This window comes from Saimiri boliviensis, chromosome 6 (assembly GCF_048565385.1).
Source record: "Saimiri boliviensis isolate mSaiBol1 chromosome 6, mSaiBol1.pri, whole genome shotgun sequence".
In the NCBI taxonomy this organism is placed as follows: domain Eukaryota; kingdom Metazoa; phylum Chordata; class Mammalia; order Primates; family Cebidae; genus Saimiri; species Saimiri boliviensis.
In genome coordinates, this window is record NC_133454.1 from 56,758,639 (window position 1) to 56,781,148 (window position 22,510).

General features: G+C 40.5%; 1 protein-coding gene across 1 annotated transcript in view; it reads left to right on the plus strand.

The window, feature by feature from the left end:
• LOC101039020 (tubulin-specific chaperone cofactor E-like protein) overlaps nt 1-20,228 on the plus strand; it is a 161,607-nt gene extending 141,379 nt beyond the window's left edge. The window contains exons 22-29 of the mRNA XM_039471296.2: nt 2,025-2,135; nt 3,329-3,531; nt 4,800-4,963; nt 5,426-5,674; nt 16,811-16,973; nt 18,062-18,149; nt 18,438-18,554; nt 19,107-20,228. Of these exons, the coding sequence (XP_039327230.1) occupies nt 2,025-2,135; nt 3,329-3,531; nt 4,800-4,963; nt 5,426-5,674; nt 16,811-16,973; nt 18,062-18,149; nt 18,438-18,554; nt 19,107-19,207 (1,196 nt within the window). The 3' untranslated portion in view covers nt 19,208-20,228. The remainder of the gene's footprint in view (nt 1-2,024; nt 2,136-3,328; nt 3,532-4,799; nt 4,964-5,425; nt 5,675-16,810; nt 16,974-18,061; nt 18,150-18,437; nt 18,555-19,106) is intronic.
• The last annotated feature ends 2,282 nt before the right edge of the window (nt 20,229-22,510 follow it).

A 22,510-nucleotide genomic window follows, 5' to 3' on the forward strand; every position in this document is an offset into this window, starting at 1 on the left:
CACTAACAGAAATATTTGTTATTAATATTTTACTCTGCTATGTTAAGAATGCTTTCAATAACTTTAAAAATCCACTGTTTTGAACTTTTCAGATTGTTAGGAATTTTTTTTTTTTTTTGAGATGGAGTTTCACTCAATCTCCCGAGTGCAGTGGTGCAATCACGGCTCGCTGCAATCTCTGCCTCCCAGGTTTAAGTGATTCTCCTGCCTCAGCCTCTCGAGTAGCTGGGATTACAGGCACCTGCCATCATCCCTGGCTAACTTTGGATTTTTAGCAGACATAGGGTTTCACCATGTTGGCCAGGCTGGTCTTGAACTCCTGACCTCAGGTGATCCACCTGCCTCGGCCTCTCAAAGTGCTGGGATTACAGGTGTGAGCCACTATGCCTGGCCCAAATTTTCAGGAATTTAAAAAAATACATATATCATTAACAAAAATACTCAAAGCTTCCCTCTGTCTGAGGGCATGTCTTATTTGCCATTTGGCAGATGGGCTACCATATTTGTAAATGAACTTTTCCTTCCTATATGCTGTAACCTCTGTTATTTAGCACTATCCATCTTTCTGTTATTCTCCTTGTCATTTCTATACAGAGTTGGTCAATCCTAACATTCACTTGGTAGCTGCCATGTGCTTAGCACTACACTAGGTGCTGAATATACTGGGCCAGTGAAAGGATCTTTATACAAGGGAGCCTTTTAAAAATACATATGATCAACTTATGCTAATGGCTTTCTTTCAGTTGTCTTTCCAGAAATTAAGACATGCTGATGCTGAGCCATCCATGCACTCCCACCTAATGTAATCAGTTACCTACCAGAGGGGCATGGCAGCTGAGTCAGAAGAGGTGTATGGAGCTGTGGGCAGCTTGGTTTTTTTGCTTTGTTTTTAAACTCTTTTTTTCCCTGTGTATGTGGGTATGTGTGTCTGTGGTGAGAACATTAAACTCTACTCTGTTGGTAATTTTCAAATGTACAGTGTATTGGTACTAACTATAGCCACTTTGATGTACAGTAGATCTCTTGAATTTATTCCTCTTGTCTAAATGAAATTTTGCATCCTTTTAAAACTCTTTTAAAAAAAAAACTCTTGGAGCCAACTTGGCTCCTGCTGGGATTGAACAGTTGTTTCTTTAGCACCATCCATCATATACTATGATGAACAGGAGGAATATTCTGTCTTGATAGGCAGAATGATTATTTAAATAAAGAAATAAACATCTAAAAGAAAATGCTCCTAATTAGTGGTTCTCAAACTGAGGCATTGACTATCTTGCAGGTGATGTCATCTGTTACAGAAATATTGTTCATAATTACATGATGATGATACTCCCCATAACGTCTTTATTTTACTTATAGTTTTACCCTTTTGGCAAAACAGAACCACGAATCTAAGTCAATGCTAGTGAGTTGTGTGGAGGTTTTTCCTTTGTCTATTTTTACAAAATCAAGTAGAAGATCATGGGGGAAAGTGGACCATGAATCGAAAAGGATTAAGAAGGCCTGGTGTGGGAGACTTCTCCAGGAGCATACTGGCCTTAATATGTTCATTATTGATGCATATTTATTGTGCACCAACCATGAGGTAGTTGAGGGCTGGGATGTAGAGATAAATGATTTGGATGCTACTCTTTATATAAATATCAATGCAAATCATTGTTCTACAGTGTAGTGGGTGCCATAATCATGTGAAGATTACTGGGGTTAAGAGCATCTGTGCGTTCACTCTTCATCACTTACCTTCACTTTTCGCCTTGGGCAAGTTTCAACTGTGAAATAGAGCTTATAATACTCAGCTTGAGGAGTATTTGTGAGGGTCAAAGAAGCTAACCCAAACCCATAGCAGGTACCTATTTGCTAGCTGTTGACGTATTTTCTGGAAGGTTGACATGTCTGTTAACTTGCAGCTGCCATCTGACCATTTCCAATGTGATTAAAGTGGTAAGTCCGGAATGGAACCAAATGCTATGGCATGTAGGTGTGAAAGTCAAGTTGTGCATGCTTCTGTGTGTTTTTCTTTTTAGCAGGAGTGGTTGAAGATCCCTGTGTGGGGGCAGACTGTCCCAACCGAACCTGTGAGCTGGGCAATGGTGGGGAGCTGTGTGGCTGCATCGAGCCGCCCCCCTACGGAAATAGTGAGTGACACGGGCCACCTCCCCACCCAGAAAGGCCCCATGGGAGATGCTTCTCTGGGGAAGGACCTGGATGCATCCCACTTAGTGAAGCTTTCCAAAATCGTGAAGCTTTCAGGAGCATTTAAGCAGAACAAGGAAGCAATCTGACTGCTTCAAAGTATAGCTACACCCTTTTCTTCAGTACATTATGATGCACAAATTTGTACATAAATGGAACCAGCCGGTTCCATCTGAGGCCATGTTCAACATCAGAAAGGTCCAAAGTGATTTTTTAGATGCACAAGGAAATAGTGTATTTTGATATCAATATGAAATAATTAGGATGAGTGTTATTTAAAGACAGATTGATTTGTCCCAAAGCTTTTTGTCCTGAAGATATACACAACTGAAGTGTCTGAAGCAAGCCATAAATAACTAGGACTCCGGGACTTATTCCTTACTGTAGCTCCCTCGGTATGGAAATGGCCTCGTCCACTGCCGAGCCTGCCTGAATGGCAGCTTGAAGCAGAGCTGTTTTGCCTTCCGTCTCTGCTCCCCTTCTGAACCAAATAACTTAGAGGCAGCTGCTAAATTTAACAACATTCAAGAATGAAAATCCAGTTGACCAAAGGCTCTATAGGAGGGGACAAGGGCTTCACCTAAGCAGATAAAAATGTTTTTCTCTGTTTCTGTTGTGCTTATTAGCTGGTATTTATATGCTCAAGAGAAAATGTCAATTGGTGCATTGCTATGTCAAAAAGCAAGCTCCTAGTGCTCACCTGGGAATTGCTAGGGTTCTGTTGAGCTGAATCAGCAGGGGCTTCGGATATAGCCTGGCCAGTGCTGCTGTCCTTTGGAGCCGTGCTCTTCAGCCAGACCACGATGTGTCAGATTTGGTATGTTCAATATGTGGCTTACAGAAAAGTAGCTGCTACCAGCATGGTGGTGGAAGACCTGGATTTGTAAAGAGAAGACAGAAGACACTTTGTTAGCATTTTGTTCTTTTTTAAAAGGCTCCACTAATGCCCAAGTTACTGCTTTGACTGAATTCATTTTCTCATTTGGTCTGATCAAAGCATAATTAGAAACACTGCAGCCTTTGGGTGGAGATCATTTGCCTCTTCTGAAGGAGAATGGTAACGGAATGCTTTTCTCCCACTCCTGCAGCAAGACCAACTCCACTGATTTGTGTTTCGTAATAACTGTTCCCACAGACTCATATGACATTATTGATGCAGAGGTGACCTGCAAAGCAGCCCAGATGGAAGTGTCCATATCCAAGTGCAAACTCTTCCAGCTCGGTTTTGAGCGGGAGGGTGTGAGGATCAATGACAGACAGTGCACCGGCATCGAGGGGGAAGATTTTATCTCCTTTCAGATCAACAACACCAAAGGAAATTGTGGAAACATTGTGCAGGTGAGAGAACCAGCAGGAAAGAGCACCTGACAGAGGTAGCAACAGCTTTGAGTGTTTGCACATTTATTGTCCTTAAATCCAACTTCAGAGTGATCTGCTTAGAAATATGCTCCTTAAAAAACAGAAAGAGGCATGTGCAAAATGAAAGACAGCAAGAGCAGTCGTCATTTGATGCTAAGTGGCTGACAGAGTTGAAAGAGTGATGTGTTTTTTCCTTGGTTCGTGATGCCTTCTGTTGTTCTTTATTCTGTGTGTGGACAGAATGGTGACTTCTTTTATGCTTCTATTGTGCTTTGAGGTAAATACATCTAGGCTTAGCTATTTCAGTGGGTAAGGGAGTCCCAAACCTCATTTAACAGGTGTCTTCAGGCCAAGTGCTGTGGCTCATGCCTGTAAACCCAGCACTTTGGGAGGCCAAGGCCAGAGGACTGCTTCAGGCCAGGAATTCAAGACCAGCCCAGGCAATGTAGCAAGACCCTATCTCTATTAAAAGAAAAATCTGAAAATTAGCTGGATATGGTGACAGTACCTGCAGTTGTGTCTACTTGGGAGGCTGACATGGGAGGATCACTTGAACCTGGGAGTTCAAGGCTGCAGTGAGCTATGATAGCACCACTGCACTCCAGCCTGGGTGACAGCAAGGCCCTGTCTCTAAAAACGAAACAAAACAAAAAAGCAGCTGGCTTCAGAAATATAGTGAGGTCCCAACTTTTAATGTCAGATTATCCAGTGTATAGGTTAGCAAAGCATCTTGTTTCTCTTCTTTTTCCATCTTGCTGTGTGTCTTGTCTTCATCGTTCTATTTCTTAAAACTTTTATCAGAGGCTGAAAGGAATAAGGAGGTGAAACTTGTGCTTGTTCATTTTGGTCCTTGCAGGCACGTCTGGTGATGGATTTGGTGGAGAAGAGATTTCAAATTAAGCATTGAAAAGGAAGATTTCTATTGGCCAGCAATGGAAATCGTTCATGCTATTCCTAGCTTGGGGTCCCACAGATAACTGGGGTCTGGTAGTGGTTAGAATTCAGTAGTACATGAAATCACCTTCCACAGGTATTCAAGGTTATCAGACTGAAGGGTGCTACTGATAACTATCGTAATACCCTTTTCCCCTAAGTAAATCCTAAGGCCAGCCCCATGGTGATTTTTACTGGCCTCTAAGTTATGTATGGAAGGAAGCTATGTCTCTGCTTTCAGGGATATGGATTTAACATGCAAGCTACATACTTATTCCAGATGTAATGATTTCTGACTTCCCCTTGTTCTGCAGTCCAATGCCACTCATATCATGTATAAAAACACAATCTGGATCGAAAGTGCCAATAACACTGGCAACATAATCACCAGAGACCGCACGATCAGTGTGGAATTTTCGTGTGCGTATGAACTGGATATCAAGATCTCCTTGGATTCTGTTGTGAAGCCTATGCTAAGGTAAGGCATCTCATGGGCTGTACACATTGCTTTTTCTTTTCCTTGACAGTTAAGGTTAGCATAATCAAAATTGCTAGCGTTTGTCTTTGATGCCCTAGGAAAAACATAATTCATGTTTCATGAGCCGAAATGCTTTCAACCAGCAATATTCAATAGAAATCTCTGTGATGATGGAAATGTTCCATCTGTACTGTTTAATGTGGTGGGTACATGTGGTTGCTCAGCACTTGAAATGTGGCTCGGGGGGGCTGCGGAATTGAATTTTTAGTTGTATTTAATTTTATTTCATTTAAATGTAAATTGCCCCATGTGGCTAGCAGGTTCTATATTGGACAGTAGCACAGCCTTAGACTTTGCTACTACATGCTTTGCTCTCTCTGCATTCTTAGCCTGAAAAATGGTAGGTAATTGAATAGGTAATATTGTTTTGAGTGCCTGTCTAATCATTGTTTTCTGTTTTAGTGTAATTAACCTGACAGTTCCAACCCAAGAAGGCAGCTTCACCACCAAGATGGCGCTCTACAAAAATGCCTCCTACAAACATCCTTACCGCCAGGGTGAAGTAGTGTTGACGACTCGAGATGTGCTGTATGTAGGGGTTTTTGTGGTTGGAGCTGACTCCACACATTTAATCCTAACGCTCAACAAATGCTATGCCACACCCTCCCGAGATAGCAATGATAAGCTCCGATATTTCATCATTGAAGAAGGGTGAGTAGCCTTTTTTTAATAGACAACAGTCTCAGAGTTTCTAGTATAATATGGTCTGCATCATTTTTTAGATAAAGGAATGGAAACTATTATTTGTTGGCTGCCTACAAGGCCAGCATTTTGCATTTATTAATTCATCTAATTCTCAAGACAACCTATGAGGTAGATGTTATAAGCCTCCTTTTACAGGCAATCAAGTAACTTGCCTAAAGTCATACAGAAATATAGTGGTAGGTATCCCAAGTCCATGTGGCACTAACTACAAGATGCTTTATTCTCAAAGTGGGGATTCTGTGCTGTCTACTTTGAATTTCAATTTGGGGGGAATGTGGAATTCTGGAAAAGAAAGACTATAATGAGAATAACTACAGGTTAATGAACAGGACATCTATAAAAATAAAAAAGAAATTAACATAATAGCTGATAGGCTCAACAAGTTTCTTTTTACATACCACTATATGCTTACCACCTAGTATATTTCCCGAAACATAGTGATTACATAAGAAAATGCCTTGAATGAATGAATGAGAAGAAAAGACTATAGACAAACCACAATAATTATCTTTATTAAAAAAAACTTTCTGGTTATGTTAGACAGTCTACATTTATTATAATAGATTTTATAACAATTCATTAAATAGCTTTATTGCAAAGAAAATTTATATATAATACAATTAATTTGCTTTAGGTGTAAAAATCAGTGGTTTTTGGTAAATTTGCAGAGCATTGCAAATATCACCATAATCTAATTTTAGAACATTTTCATCACTCCTTACAATAATTACTTTTTATATGAATTTATTTTAAAAATCTATTGATATATTTACATATTTATGAAATACATGTGAGATTTTGATACATGCATTAAATGTGTAGTGCCCAGATCAGGGAATTTAGGATATCCATCACCTTGAATATGTATCTTTTCTTTGTGTAGAAAGCATATCAAATCTTCTCTTTTGGCTATTTTGAAATATACAATAACTTACTGTTAACTATAGTCATCCTACTGTGCTATTGAACACTAGAACTTATTCTTTCCATCTAAATGCATGTTTGTAGCCATTAACCAACCTGTCTTCATCCCTGCTTCTTTCTCAGCCTCTGGTAACTGTCTACTCTTTACTTCCATGAAATCAACTTTTTAAGCTCCCACATGAGTGAGAACTTGAAATATTTGTCTTTCTGTGTCTGGCTTATTTCATTTAACATAATGACTTCCAGTTCCACCCACGTTGTTGCAAATGATAGGATTTCATTTCTTTTTAAGGCTGAATAGTATTCCCTTGTGTACATGTATCACATTTTCTTTATCCATTTATCCACTGATGTATACTAAGGTTGATTCCATATCTTGGCTATTGTGAATAGGGCTGCAATAAACATGGGGGTGTTGGTATTCTTTTGATATACTAATTTTCTTTCCTTTGAATACATATTCAGTAGCGGTCTTGCTAGATTATGTGGTAGTTCTATTTTTAGGGGTGTGTGTGTGTGTGTGTGTGTGTGTGTGTGTGTGTGTGAAACCTCTGTACTGTTTACCATAATGGCTGTACTCATTTATATTCCCGCCAGTAGTGTAGAAGAGTCCCCTTTCTCCATATTCTCACCAGCATTTGTTACTTTTTGTCTTTTTAGTAATAGTGATTTTTAACTGGCATGGCATGATATCTCATCGTGGTTTTGATTTTTATTTCCCTGATGATTAGTAATGTTGAGATTTTTTTCATATACATGTTGGCCATTTGTATGTCTTCCTTTGAGAAATGTCTACACAAATCCTTTGCCCACTTTTTAAAGGAATTGTTTGTTTTCTTGCTGTTGAGTTTTTTGCATATTCTGGATACTAATTTCTTGTTAGATAGATGGTTTGCCAATATTTTCTTCCATTCAATGGGTTGTTTCTTCATTTTGTTGATTGCTTTCTTTGCTGTTAGAAACTTTTTAGTTTAATATAGTCCCATTTGTCTGTTTTTGCTTTGTTGCTTGGGCTTTTGAAATCTTACCCATAAAATATTTCCTTTACCAAAGATGAAGCAATTTCAGTTTGCTTTCTTCTAGTAGCTTTATAATTTCTGGTTGCACATTTAAATCTTTAATCCACTTTGAATTGGTTTTTGTTTATTGTGAGACACAGGGGTATAATTTAATTCTTTGGTGTATGGATATCCACTTTTCTCAGCACTAGTTTTTGAAGAGAGTATCCTTTCCCCAATGTATGTTCTTGGTGTCTTTGTTGAAAATCAGTTCACTGCAAATACATGTATTTTTTTCTGAGTTCTGTTTTGTTACATTGGTCTATGTGCCTGTTTTTATACTAATACCATGCTGTTTTGGCTACTATAGCTTTGCAGAATACACTTAAAAGTCAGGTAGTGTGATGTCTTCAGCTTTGTTCTTTTTACTGAGTATTGCTGTGACTATTCAGGATCTGTTGTGGCTCTATACAAATTTTAGGATTTTTTTTCTATTTCTGTGAAGAATGTCATTGATATTTTGATAGAGATTGCATTTAATCTGTAGATTTTTGAGGGGTAGTATGATCATCTTAACAATATTAATTCTCCCAATCCATAAGCATGAGATATCTTTCCATTTGTTTGTCCTCTTCAGTTTCTTCCATCAGAGCTTTGTAGTTTTCCTTATAGAGATCTTTCACTTACTTGGTTAAATTTATTCCTAGATTTCTTATTTTGTATGTATTGTAAATTCGATTGCCTTCTTGATTTATTTCTCTGCTAGTTCATTATTGGTGTATAGAAATACTATTAACTTTTGCATGTTGTCATTATGTCCTGCAACTTTACTGAATTTGTTGATCTGTTCTAAGAGTGTTTGATGGACTCTTTAGGTTTTTCTCTATATAAGATCATGTTATCTGCAAAGGGACAGTTGACTTTCTCTTTCCCAATTTGGATGTCTTTTATTTCTTTCTCTTGCTTAATTGAACTGGCTAGGACTTCTAGTACTATGCTGAATAAGAGCGATGAGATTAAGCATCCATGACTTGTTCCAGTAACTTTCAGATTTTCTCCATTCAGTATGATATTACCTGTAGGTTTTTCATATATGGCCTTTATTATGTTGAGGCATGTTCCTTCTGCACCTGATTTCTTAAGAGTTTTCATCATAAAGTGACCTTGAATTTTATCAAATTATTTTTGTGCATCTATTGAGATAATTGTATGGTTTTTATTTGTTCATGTTTATGTGATATATGGCATTTATTCATTTGTATATATTGAAACATTCTTGCATCCCTGGAATGAACCCTGCTTGATCACAGTGTATTATCTTTTTCATGTGTTCTTGGATTCAGTTTGCTGGTATTTTGTTGAGGATTTTTGCATTTATGTTTAGATATTGGTTTGTAGTTGTGTGTGTGTGTGTGTGTGCGTGTGCGTGTGCGTGTGCGTGTGTGTGTGTGTGGTGTGTCCTAGTCTAGTTTTAGTTTTGTATCAGGGTAATGCTGGCTTTGTGGAATGAACTGGGAAGAATCCTCAAATTTTCTCCTTTTTAGTTTTTTTGAAATAGTTTAGGAAGCATGGATGTTGGTTCTTCTTTATAAGTATGGTAGAATTTAGCAGTAAAGACAACTGGTCCTGGACTTTTCTTCACTAAAAGACTTTTTGTTCCTGATTCAATCTCGTTATTAGTTATTGGTCTGTTCACGTTTTCTGTTTCTTCCTGGTTCAACTTTGGTAGGTTGTGTATGTCCAAGAATCTATCAATTTTCTGCAGGTTTTACAAAGTGTATAGTTGTTCATAACAGTCTGTAATGATTCTTCGTATTTCTGTGGTGTTAAGTATTATTATCTCCTTGTATGGTTCTCATTTTATTTGGGTTTTCTCTCTTCCCCTTAAGTTAGTCTAACTGGTGCTTTATCAATTTTGTTATCTTTTCAAAAAACCAAATTTACATTTCATTGATTCTTCATTTGTTTTATTCTATACTTCATTTAGTTCTGGCTTGACCTTTATTATTTTTTCCTTCTACTAATTTTTGGATTTAGTTTTCTACTTTTTTGATGTAGGTGTATATTGTAATAAACTTCCCTCTTAGCACTGCTTTTCGTTGTGTCTCACATGTTTTGGCATATTCTGTTTCCATTTTCATTTGTTTTAAGAAAAACTTTTAGATTTCATTTTTAATTTATTCATTGACCCAGTGCTTGTTCAGGAGCATGTTATCTGCTTCCTATGTATTTGTTCAGTTTCCAAAATTTCTCTCATTATTGATTTCTGGTTTTATTCCATTATGGTCTGAAAAAATAGTTGATATGATTTCCATTTTTAAAAATTTGTCGAGACTTGGTTTTTGGCCTAACATATGGTCTATCTTGGAAAATATGCTGTGTACTAATGAGAAAAATGTGTATTCTGCAGATGTTGGGTAAAATGTTCTGTAAATGCCTCTTAGGTCCATTTGGTCTAAAGTGCAATTTAAATAATTTTTTGTTGTTGTTGATTTTCCTTCCAATGTTAAGAATAGGGTGTTAAAATCCCCAACTTTCATTACACTGGAATTTATTTCTCCCTTTAGATCTAACAATATTGCTTTATATATTTGGGTGCTCTGGTATTGGATGCATATATATTTAGAATTCTTGTATCCTCTTGCTGAATTTGTCCTTTCATCATTATGTAATTATCTTCGTTGTCTCTTTTTACAGCCTTTGACTTAAAGTCTGTTATATCTGATACAATTATAGCTACTCCTGCTTACTTTTGGTTTTGATTTTCACACATTATCTTTTTCCATCCCATTACTTTCAGTCTATATGTGTCTTTGCAGGTGAAGTGAGTTTCTTATAGGCAACATACATTTGAGGTTTTTTTTTTTTTTTAATACTTTAAGTTCTGGGGTACATGTGAAGATCGTGCAGGATTGTTACGTAGGTATACAGGTGGTTTGCTTCATCCATCCCCCCTACATTAGGTATTTCTACTAATGTTATCCCTTCCTAATCCCCCCACCCCCTGATATCTCTTCCCTAGCCCCCCCAACCCCTCAACAGGCCCTGGTGTGTGATGTTCCTCTCCCTGTGCCCATGTGTTCTCATTGTTCAACACCCACTTATGAATGAGAACATGTGGTGTTTGGTTTTCTGTTCTTGTGACAGTTTGCTGAGAATGATGGTTTCCAGCTTCATCCATGTCCCTGCAAAGGACATGAACTCATCCTTTTTTATGGCTGCATAGTATTCTATGGTGTATATGTGCCACATTTTCTTTATCCAGTCTATCATTGATGGGCATTTGGGTTGGTTCCAAGTCTTTGCTATTTTAAACAGTGCTGCAGTGAACATACATGTGCATGTGTCTTTATAATAGAATGATTTATAATCCTTCAGGTATATACCCAGTAATGGGATTGCTGGGTCAAATGGTATTTCTATTTCTAGATCCTTGAGGAATCACACTGTCTTTGACAATGGTTGAACTAATTTACATTCACATCAACAGTGTAAAACTGTTCCTATTTCTCCACATCCTCTCCAGCATCTGTTGTCTCCAGATTTTTTTAATGATCGCCATTCTAACTGGTGTGAGATGGTATCTCAATGTGGTTTTGATTTGCATTTCTCTAATGACCAGTGGTGATGAACATTTTTTCGTTTGTTGGCTGCATAAATGGTTTTTTTCTTTTTAGCCATTCAGCCAGTCTATATATTTTAAGTGAGGAATTTAATCTGCTTACATTCAAGGTTATTATTGATAAGTGAAGACGTATTCCCATCATTTTGTTTATTGTTTTATGGTTGTTTATATACTCTTTGTTTAATTATCTCTTATCATTTATTATTGTGGTTTGGTGGTTTTCTACAGTAGTAACAGTTGGCTCATCTTTCTCTTTTGTATGTATGCTCCATCATTGAGTTTTACACTTTTGTGTGTTTTTATGATGTCATATCATCGTTTCACTTTCAAATGTAGGACACACTGAGATTTTCTTGTAGGGCTTGCCCAGTGGAAAATTCCCTCAGTTTTTGCTTGTCTGGGAAATACTATTTTTCTCTTCATTTTTGAAGGATAGCTTTGCTGGGTATAGTATTCTTGATAAGCAGGTATTTTTTTCTCTCAGCACTTTGAATATATCATTAAATTCTTTCCTGTCCTATAAGAGTTCTTCTGAGAGATCTGCTGTTGGTCTGATTGGATTCCATTATATATAACTTGATGCTTTTCATTCACTGTTTTTAGAATTCTCTTTGTCTTTTACTTTTGTCACTTTGACTATAATATGCTTTAGAGAAGACATTTTTTGGGTTGAATCTATTTGGAATCTTTGAGCTTCCTGTATGTAGATGTTTATATCTCTTGCATGACCTGGGAAGTTTTTAGCTATTATTTCATTAAACAGATTTTCTATACCCTTGCATATCTTTTAACCCTTCTGGAACTCCCAAATTAGAATAGTCACTTTATATTATAAATAATGTTTTGTATTTCACATAGGATTTCTTGTTTCTTTCTTATTCCTTTTCTTTCTTTCTTTCTTTCTTTCTTTTTCTTTTTTTTTTTTTCTTTTTTGCCTGATTAGGTTATTTCAGAAGACTTCTCTTCAAGTTTAAAAATTCTTTGTTCTGTTTGATCTAGTATATTGTTGAAGCTCTTGATTGTATTTTTTTTTATTTCTTTCATTTCATTCTTCAGTTCCAGAATTTCTGTTTGGTTCTTTTTATATGCCTCTTTGTTGAATTTCTCACTCAGATCATGAATTGTTTTTCAGATTTCTTTGTATTGTTTATTTGTGTTTTCCTTTATCTCACTGAACTTCTTTAATATCATTATATTGATTTCTTTCTCAGATATTTCATAGATTTCTTTTTTTGTTGGGATGTGTTGCTGGAGAATTATTGTGCTGTTTTGTGTTCTTGAGAGATATATGTGTATATATATATGTGTGTGTGTGTGTATATATATATGTATATATATATACATATATATGTGTATATATATACACATATATATATGTCCTTATGTTTGTTTCTGTGCATCTAGTATAATAATTGCTTCTTCCAATTTTATGGATTGGCTTTTATAGGGACAGAGTTCTTCCTATAGATATATCTATAGTGCTGGTTGGGTTTGACTTTGGCTTTGATTCTGGGAGGACACTGTAGTGTTGTCTCCATATGATTTCTTCAGCTGTAATCAGCATCAGTCATGTCTGTGAGTTAGTCAGTAACTTAGTAAAAGGCAAGTGGAGGATATGGTGAAGCTTTGCTGGGAAGAGGGATGCCAGGTGGGCCAGTCCTTGGGTACCAGCAGTGGTGATAGTAGGCCAGGCATGCCAACCTTTGAGTGGCATTAACAAGCACTCATGGTAGTAGGTCTGGGTAGGCCAATCCTCAGTCAGTGGCAGCAGTGGGCCATGTGGATGGGTGGATCCTCAGGCCCTAAGTGGTGTGTGTGGCATCAGTTATGGCAGTAGCAGCAGTGGGCCAACTCTCAGACTCCAAAGGCTCACATGGGATTGCCAGTGGTGGTGGTGGTGGTGGTGGTGGTGGGCCAGTCCCCAGACACTCAGGTGTCACGTATGGGTGAATTCTGGCAGTGGTGAAAGGTTGGATGGGCCTGTCCTTAAGTTCCCAAAAGGCAAATTTTAAAGGCAAATGTATTTGTTGGCAGTGGTGGACAGGGCAGGACAACTGTAAGACCCCAGATGATGTGCATGGGTGCTGGGGATAGCAAGCAGGGTAGGGCTGTCTTCAGATCCCTTGGTGATGTGTGTGAGCACAGGTTTGGGCTGATCCCCAGGCCCCCTGATGGTGCATGTGGGCACTGGCAGGGGGTGGGGCAGGTCAGTTGTCAGGTCTCCCTGATGGTGCATGCAGGCATCAGTGTTGGTGGGTGGGGTAGGTTGATCCCTAGGTCCTCCCAGCAACACACTTGGTTGCCAGTGGTGGTGGAAACAGGTTGGGCAGGCCTATCCTTAGATGCCTGGAAGACGTATGTGGGTGCCAGTGGTGACTGGTGGGTGAGTCAATCCCCAGATCCTTGGACAGCATACATGGGCACCAGTAGTGGTGGGTTGGGCAGGCCTGTCCTCAGGCCCCATGACAGCACCTGGTGGGCTGATCTTCAGGCCCCCTGAAGGTATATATAAGTGTCTGGTGGCCCTGCTGCTGGGGAAGTGGCAGAGTTGCTGACAGTGGCAGCAGCTGCAGGCAGGCAGCTCTTGGCTTCTGGGGAGCTTGTGCTTCAGCCCCCTTTGTCATGGGGACAGCCTCCCTGGTGTGTTGCATCACTTTTCCCCAGGGTTAAAGGACACTGTGTGGGTTAAAGTGCTGGGGACCCAGCTGCATCACCAAGTCCAACCAGTGTTGTGAAGCCTTTTGAGTAGACATTGGGGATGGGTGTTAGCAGGGCTCCAGGGATGTAAAGAAGCAGGGGCTGTTAGGCCTTAGGGAAGGATATAGTCTGATGGGGGCTGGGCTTTTAACATGGTACCATGCTGCAGCTTCTTGGGTCTGGGGGGCTGGAGGGTGTGTGATTCAGTCTGAACTCCTTCTCTGGAATGATACTGTTATGCAGAGTCCAGGTAGCTTCCTGTACTAGTCTCAGGGCCCAGACGGCTCTCCCATGGCTAGCATTACCAAAGTCTGCAGTGGAATATGGATCACTGGGGATCTCTCCATGACCTTTTCCCACATTGGGAAGTTTCTCCTGGCTCCAAGCTGACCCTAGCAGGGCCAACTGCTTTGCTTGCTTCTATTTTCTTGCCTCAGAGCTCCTCTGTCCCTCTTTTGCTGAATTCCAGTGTTGTTTGATGCTCTATTCAACTTGTGATAGTCTACTACTGTGATGTTGTGGTTCATCTTTGCTAGGTGCCTCTAGTCAGCCATCTTGAAGCCTATAATAATAATTTTTTTTTTTGAGACATGGTCCCACTCTGTTGCCCAGGTAGAGTGTCGTGATATGATCATGACTCAATGCAGTCTCAACGTCCTGGGCTCAAGTGGTCCTCCTACCTCCGCCTCCTGAGCAGCTGGGTCTACAGGTGTGCACCATCATGCCCGGCTAATTTTCTCTACTTTTTGTAGAGATGGGGTCTCACTGTGTTGTTCAGGCTGGTCTTGAACTCTTGGGCTCAAGTGATCCTACCATCTTGGCCTCCCAAAGTGCTAGGATTACAGGTGTGACCCACCATGCCCAGCCAGCCCACAATAATTCTTAAAGTGGGTGAATGTGTTAATCTGAATTATTTATAAGTGGTAGAGACCAATTCAAAATAGTTTATGCAAAAACCAAGGCGTTTAAAGGTTACAACATCAAATCACAGGCGTGGATGTGACTTCAGGGATGACTGGACCCAGGGAGACAGATGCTGTCAAGACTCTCCTCTTGCTTTATCCCTTGCTCCTCCTCTTTTTTTTCTCTCTCTCTCTCATTGACCTTGTTAGCCACTGGCAATCCTAGACTCACATTCTTACAGCATTGTAACCAGTGAGGAGAGAGTACTTCTAGCTCCAGTGCACGGAATCCCAGGCCTATCTTGGATCACTTGCCTATCCTTCATTTGGTGGGTAAGGGTGTGCGCCATCGCATTTTCCTGGCCTGGTCAGCACCCACCCTGTGGCGGTCAGAGAGTGCTATGGGTACTGTAATTAGCTCTGTGGTTGAGGGGAAGAGGCATGGTTTCCCAAGTGAAGAAGAATGTGGTTCTGGGAAGACAAACAATAGACATTCACTAGTTTGCAGATGAAACGGGCTCAGAAAAGCTAGGCACAGAGCACACTCAAGGTCACACAACTATCAAGGAACAGGGAAGGAATCCTTTTAGGTTTTAAGACACACTGACTCCCTAAGTGACCAGGTGTGGTGAGTGGCATGGGTTGCTGAAGTGTATTGTGGAATTCTCAGCAAAGACCTCACTAAGGCATTTGTATTTCTGAATTGGTGTTTATCCTCCTTAGAGGCAGAGGGAGGGACATGGTGACTACTTGGTGTCCTACAGGCCTAGGTGAGTGGGTGACCATCACATTTCTCCTTTTGTCCATGTTTCTTCCTCCTCTTATTGTATTCCTTTCCCAACATAAAAGGGTTAAGATCTGAGACACTCTACAAATGCAAACCCAGATTATAGGGATTTTGTCTCCTTTGAAGGACGTGGTAGCAGTTAGCATTTTTAAAATGGTATTTAATAGACTTGGCCCAGAGAAGGAGAGTGAGCCAGGGAGCATGTTCATAAATCCTCAGCTTATCCTAGGGTCTGTCTGAATAAAGGTCTTCAGATTGAACTGTGGTTGGGTGGGAAGCTACTTCCTCATGTCTTGGCTCCTGCACACAAGGAGGTCAACAGAGGGCTGTTGGCAAATCCAGAAAAGGCCATTTGTTTGTGCCTGGTCCAGGCATGACTAGGGGACATTTATAAAGGAGCGGGTGCCATAGAACTGGTGTTGGAGAAAGAGCAGGAGTGATGCGTTGTATAAAGAGCAGGAAGATCTTCCAGGTGGGGGAAACATTGCATAAAAAGACATAGGACTATAGGACCCTCTGATACATTTGGAGAACCATACGTGGTTGAAGCAAGATATCTGTGCCTGAGAGATGTCTTGGCTGACATTGTCTCTTGACTCAATACCACAAGAAGGAAGGGGCTGAGAAAAGTGGCAGGCAGCTACATCAAAGCAACGCTGCAGCTCACGCTGATGGGTCTTCTTTCCCCTCCAGCTGCTACCTATTTTGACACGAGGGAAGTATTCCCAACAGGGTTTGGGTCAGGGGCCCCTGCCAACCTTGTTAATTAACTAAAGAAAGTACAGAAGAAGTAACAATGACTCTTCTGTTTATTAAATTGATATCGGTAAAACACAGCATTATGAGGGGGCAGAATGAGAAACTGAAGCTTCGGGAAACTGCGTGTAGTCCCTGCAGCCCTTTTGTTTTTAGTTGCAGTTAGGATACTAATTCAAGGTGGTATTTGATGTTTCAAAACAAACTATGAAAATATGAAGAAGTGACAATAAATGACAAACCCGTGCAGTCTAGAGGTCACTTTCAAATGTAAAGGCATTTCTGCCATTTATGACGGTTTTATGTGAAATGTGAAATTTTGAAATGAAGATGGGGATTAAAGTGTAAGAGGAAAACATGGGAAGCAAAGATTCCATTATTTTTTCTGAATAGGTGTCAGAACATCAAAGATAACACCATTGGCATCGAGGAGAACGGAGTCTCCCTGACCTGTCGCTTTCACGTCACCGTCTTTAAATTCATAGGGGATTACGATGAAGTTCACCTTCACTGTGCAGTGTCACTCTGCGACTCAGAAAAGTACTCCTGTAAAATCGTAAGTGAGACTGTGAAAAACAACGTGCTTAGCCTTATTTCTCACTGTCTCAGTTTCCCAACATGAGGATCATAAATACCAGGTGGCCGGGCTGCAATCATGCAGAGATGCTTGGGGTGGACAGTCATCTTTGATGGGACAATGTGAGAGAACACGGGGAAATAATATCTGTTTACTCTTCTGTCTCTGAAATATCAACCAGTCATTGGCTTAACACTAGACTTTGTTTCTCAAAGCTCGGCACTATTGACATACTGGACTAAGTAATTCTTTGTTGTGGATGACTGTTCTGTGGACTGTAAGATGTTGGCATCATCCCTCACCGCTACCCACGAATACCAATCACAACTTCCCCCAGTTGCAAAACTCAGAATGTCTCCAGATGTTGCCAGCTTGCCTGGTTGAGAACTCCTGCACCAGAGTCTCAAGGAGCCAGACAGCCTGACTCTGATGACCAGTGGGCCAAGTTCCACTCCACTGCAGAACCAAACTCCTGAGCTCAGGATGCAATTTATTCAGGCGTCCTGCAGCTCACCTGATCTACATTAGGGCTCTGGAGGGGGTGAGGGATGAGGTAGCAAACCAGTCATCTCTTCCATGCCAGGCCTCCACCCCCACCACATATGGGCTGGGTCCTTAAGATCCGATTGCACCAATACCTGGCCCCTAGCCTTTAACATTGCAGCTTATGCTTACACCATGTTTGCAGAATCAAGATGTGAATTATGGTCAGAGCAACTCACAAATGATACTGCATGCATTAGTGTCTGATGAGATACAGCGATCCTATTCCTGGGCAGGGAGCCTCTTTGAATCTAATTCCAGTGTGGATCAATCAGAAATGAAGGAAAGATTTTTAAAAAGGAAAAAGTGCTAATTCCAGCGTGAAGAGTATATTTAATTCTGTTCAACATAGAGCATAGAGTCCCAGTGGATTCAATGATCAAGAATGCATTGGTTCTAATTAATCTGAGCAGCAATAATGCTTGAGGCCAGAGCCACTGCCTGTTTTAGAGGTGAAAACATGGTGAAGAATAAGTTATCGGCTTAATCGTGTGAAATTTTCCCCCTGGTGTTCTGTCTTGCAGACTTGCCCGCAAAATTCCAGGATTGCCACAGACTATACAAAAGAACCCAAAGAACAGATCATTTCAGTGGGACCTATTAGGAGAAAAAGTACGTATGTTCTCTAAAATACACCCTAAATTATTAAAACAATGGGATTTGAAGGCTCAGATGGGTTTCACCTCTGATACGGTCCAGTGGATGAGGAGGCTGGTGTTGGGGACACCGGGTTTGAGAAGATCACCTGTTTCCTTAAGGACATCTTTTCATTGACTTATAAACACTCAACAGTGGCATTGAGCTTTTCTTAGTCCACTTCTCTTTTTAAAGCCTTGCCCTTCCATGCCAGTGGAAGGGTTGAACTGTCTGTGGTTAATTTGCCTAACTGCTCTTTTGTAGGGCTGGACTGGTGTGAGGACAACGGAGGGTGTGAGCAGATTTGCACCAGCCGCGTGGATGGGCCTCTCTGCAGCTGCGTAACAGGATCCCTGCAGGAGGATGGCAAGAGCTGCAGAGGTAGACGCTCTTCTACCATGGGGCAGGCAGCTGAGGGGCACGGGAGGGTCTTTACCCCCAGAAGGAGAAATTCAGATTTGAAGCCCACTCGATCAGCAAGTCTCCCTTGAAAACTCCAGAAATTAAGAAGGAAAGCTGGGGAACATACCCGAGGAATTCTAGAACCATTAAAACTAAACTAAACTAAACTAAAAACACCCTTGCCCTTTCATCTAAAATATGAAGGCAATTAAAAAAAACAAGTTACGCAACCGTTTAAGGACCATATATTGGCCTCTATCTGGCTGCCAAGTCTACTTGGGCTAGGGTTGGGATTGGGATGCTTCCTCCAGCAAACAAGCCTTAGCACATGGTCTCCTTGACCTCTTAGGAGGTTGTCAGGAAGAGTGGCTCAGTTCTGCTGCTTTGCTGCCGTGGTGCCATTTGGATAAAATGGCTTCTTGGCGATGAAATTTCCTTTCTTTAGCTGAGTGCTGCAAAGATGTCTGATCCCTACCAAACAGGTATTCTTTTCTTTCCTATAGGACTTACTGCATTTCTCTCTGTTTACAGCCTCTAATTCTTCAATCAGACTTCAAGTCTGGACACTTCTTCTCATCGTGATCCAGATTTCATTATGGCATTTTGTCTATAAATCAGGCACAACCTCATAATTAACTCAAGGTTTCTATATAAAGTACTGTAATTTACTTACTTCACCTCCCTGTAGGATAAAAAGCGTGTGCCCTTAAGTCAAAACCTATTTGAAAATGTCCAGCATCTCAAAATGATGCCACCTGCCTCCAGCGGTCCGAGGTCCAGAAACCAACGACTATCCAACCTTCTCTTTCAGAGTAGAAAACGGGCTTCCACAAGCCAGTTGTGGAAAGTATATCTCTTGTGTAAAATTCCCAAACAGTTGTCACTGGAAACTTTGGTTCACATGAAAAACCAGTAAAGAAAAAAATTCTGGTTAGAGAAATCGGACTGGAAATCTGACCAGAGAAATCTATCAAGCCAGTGCTATTTCTGGATCACAGTTTTTTTTAGAGAGAGAGAGGGCCTGTTGGAACGATTTTGAAGTGATGACTGGAAGGTTTGACTTCCTCTAAGAATCTTGCTGGCGTTTGGAAGTGTCTGATCTATGATACGCACGTGTTCTGTCTATGAGGCGCTGCTCCCTGCATTGTGTCCTTCAACCTTGCCATGGCAGCTTTGGCCACTGGGCATACTGTTGACCTGGGGAACCCCACCCACTCTCCTACACCCTCAAACCCAATCCCTTCTCTTTTTACAAATCAACCAAATAATTTTTAATGTGTTTTATCCTTAAATAAACTTTGTGTTCAAGTATTCTCATTACTTGGTGGCTGGAATCATTCTCACTGATGTTACACTTTGTACACTAAACAGCATGCCATGAATTTTTTTTTAAAGAAATAGCAGCAATTGGAGCAGGAGGGCACTGTTGGCCAGAACGTTAATGCACTGTCATATTGCTGTTCATGTGTACTTACAGAGCATTAGCAGAGCATTAAGATGCTGTGTAGAAGAGAAGCAGGGAGCATCCTCTTTTGTAAGTGGTACACAAACACGTATCTGCTATAATTAACTACAAAATGGAGGGTCTGCTAAATATATTCCTGGAGTGCTTCGCTTTTTAAGGGCAAAAACAAAGCAAAACCCGCTTTAGGTTTATTTTGAAATTGTCTTGGATTTAAACGGATAGCATTTTTGTATTTTTCTGAGAATGCTGAAAAGCTGAGCATAAATGCTTAGTGTTCTTGAATGTGAGTGTGGGTGAAATGGCCATTGTCTCCTATGTCAAAGCGCTGGCATCACAGTGTCACCAAGCTGAAGAGGTGGGGTGTAGGCTGAGTGTGCACTAAGCTGTTTTGTTCTTCCAGCCCCCTGGGACAGTCAACACGTTCTAGCTTATCTCAGCAGTCACACATGCTATGCAGCTAAGAGGACCACTGGGATTGATGGAGACAAATATGTGTCTGCTTTTGCTTGAACATCTTAAGATCTTCTGGGAAAATGCTGAGCATTGAGATGGATTAAGGAATCAAGCCATCTACTCTAGCTGAGACATAATACTTCTTCCTCAAGAAGATAGAAATTAATGTTAGGCATGTGTTTTGTTTGCATGAAAACCTGGATTCCAGACTATCCCACACTTCAAGATCTCAGGATTTGGATGAGCTCATGCACCACTTCAATTCACACCATTAAAGGTTTAGGCTTTTGAAATAAAACAGATTGAGTTGAATACAATAATATCTCATGTATGGTCTTACCTGAGATCCTTAGATGAATTTTTTTTTTTTTGATACCGGGTGTCACTCCTGTTGCTGAGGCTGGAGTACGTTGGCATGATCTTAGCTCATTGCAGCCTTGACTTCTTGGGCTCAAGTGATCTTACCACTTCAACTTACTGAGTAGCTGGGACTACAGGCACATACCACCATGCCTGGATAATTTTTTTATATTTTTAGTAGAGATGTGGTTTTGCAATGTTGCCCAGGCTGGTCTCGAACTCCTGGGCTCAAGAAATCTACCCATGTTGACCTCCCAAACTGCTGGGATTACGGGTGTGAGCCAGCGTGCCTGCCTCTTTAGTTGAATTTTAACTAAAAACATGCAAGGAGGAAATGGTATGTCACTTACTTGATAACACCTCTTTATTGATTCTCATATTAAAGTCATTAGAAATTCTTCGATTAAAAACTCCAGGTTTTTTTTTTAAAGCTTTTTAATTGAAACCATTCTTGCCATACTTTCATTCTTGGCCTTTGGTTTTCTCACTTGGTTGGTATCTTTCACATGTCTATCATCAGGATAAACCAGATGATAATGCCACATCAGAAAACCCCAGGACGGGTATGAGGGCTCATACCTATAATTCCAGCACTTTGGGAGACCCAGGTGGACAGATTGCTTGAGCCCAGGAGATTGAGACCAGTCTGAGCAACATAGCAAAATCCCATATCTACAAAAGCACAAAAATTAAGGGTGGTGGTGCATGCCTGTAGTCTCAGCTACTTGGGAGGCTCAGTTGGGAGGACTGCTTGAGCCTGGCAGGCTGAAGCTGCAGTGAGCCATGATCGTGGCACTGTACTCCAGCCTGGGCAACACAATGAGATTTTGTCTCAACAAAAAGAGAAAATCCTAGAATCTCAGTGATTTAACAAAGGTTTCTTTCTTGCTCATGTAAGTTGCCCCTGCTTTCATTGTCGTCCTGGAATGGAAGTTGCTGGAGGCTTTATTTTCCTTCAGTATTGTCAACTCAACATGTGGCTTCAAGATTCACCTTGGCAAGGGAAGACAGCACGGACAATCCCATCCTAGCTCTTCCGTGTTTCTCCACTTCATTGGCCAATGCAAGCCAGATGGCGGTAACTGACTTTTAGAGATGAGGAAGCGCAAACTTCCCATGTGCCTGGCAGGCAGAAGAACTGGAAATCAGTGGTGTTAGTGCTCACATTGCCTTTGAGTCAACCACTTCTATCTGGATTAAAGGGAAATAATTCTACAGAATTGAAAACAAACAGACCCTTTAGTTGACGTCCTGGATGGCAAAAGAACTGGGAGATGATCCTGATTCTTCTACTGATTCTCTGCTTGAAACATAAATTATTACATGCCTCAATACCTTACTTTTCCTCTCTGCAACGTAAGAACATGAAGCTTCTTTTCAAATGTTCTTATGTCACAAAGTGATACATGATCGTGGCACTGCAAATGTAAGACAAATGTAAGCCATATGAGAGCATATGTTAAGGTAACTTCAGAACATTGCCTTTTCCTGCTGTTCTGAAAGATTTGCTTGGGGGGCGGAGGGGTGGGAAAGTGCATATTTAGTAAAGCTTAAAAAGGAAGTTAATTGGGAATCGAATTGACTTGGTATTTGTTTGGTATCAAAAGAAACAACATATCTTGGGGTCTGGCATTTGTGACCACTGGGAATTCTGTAA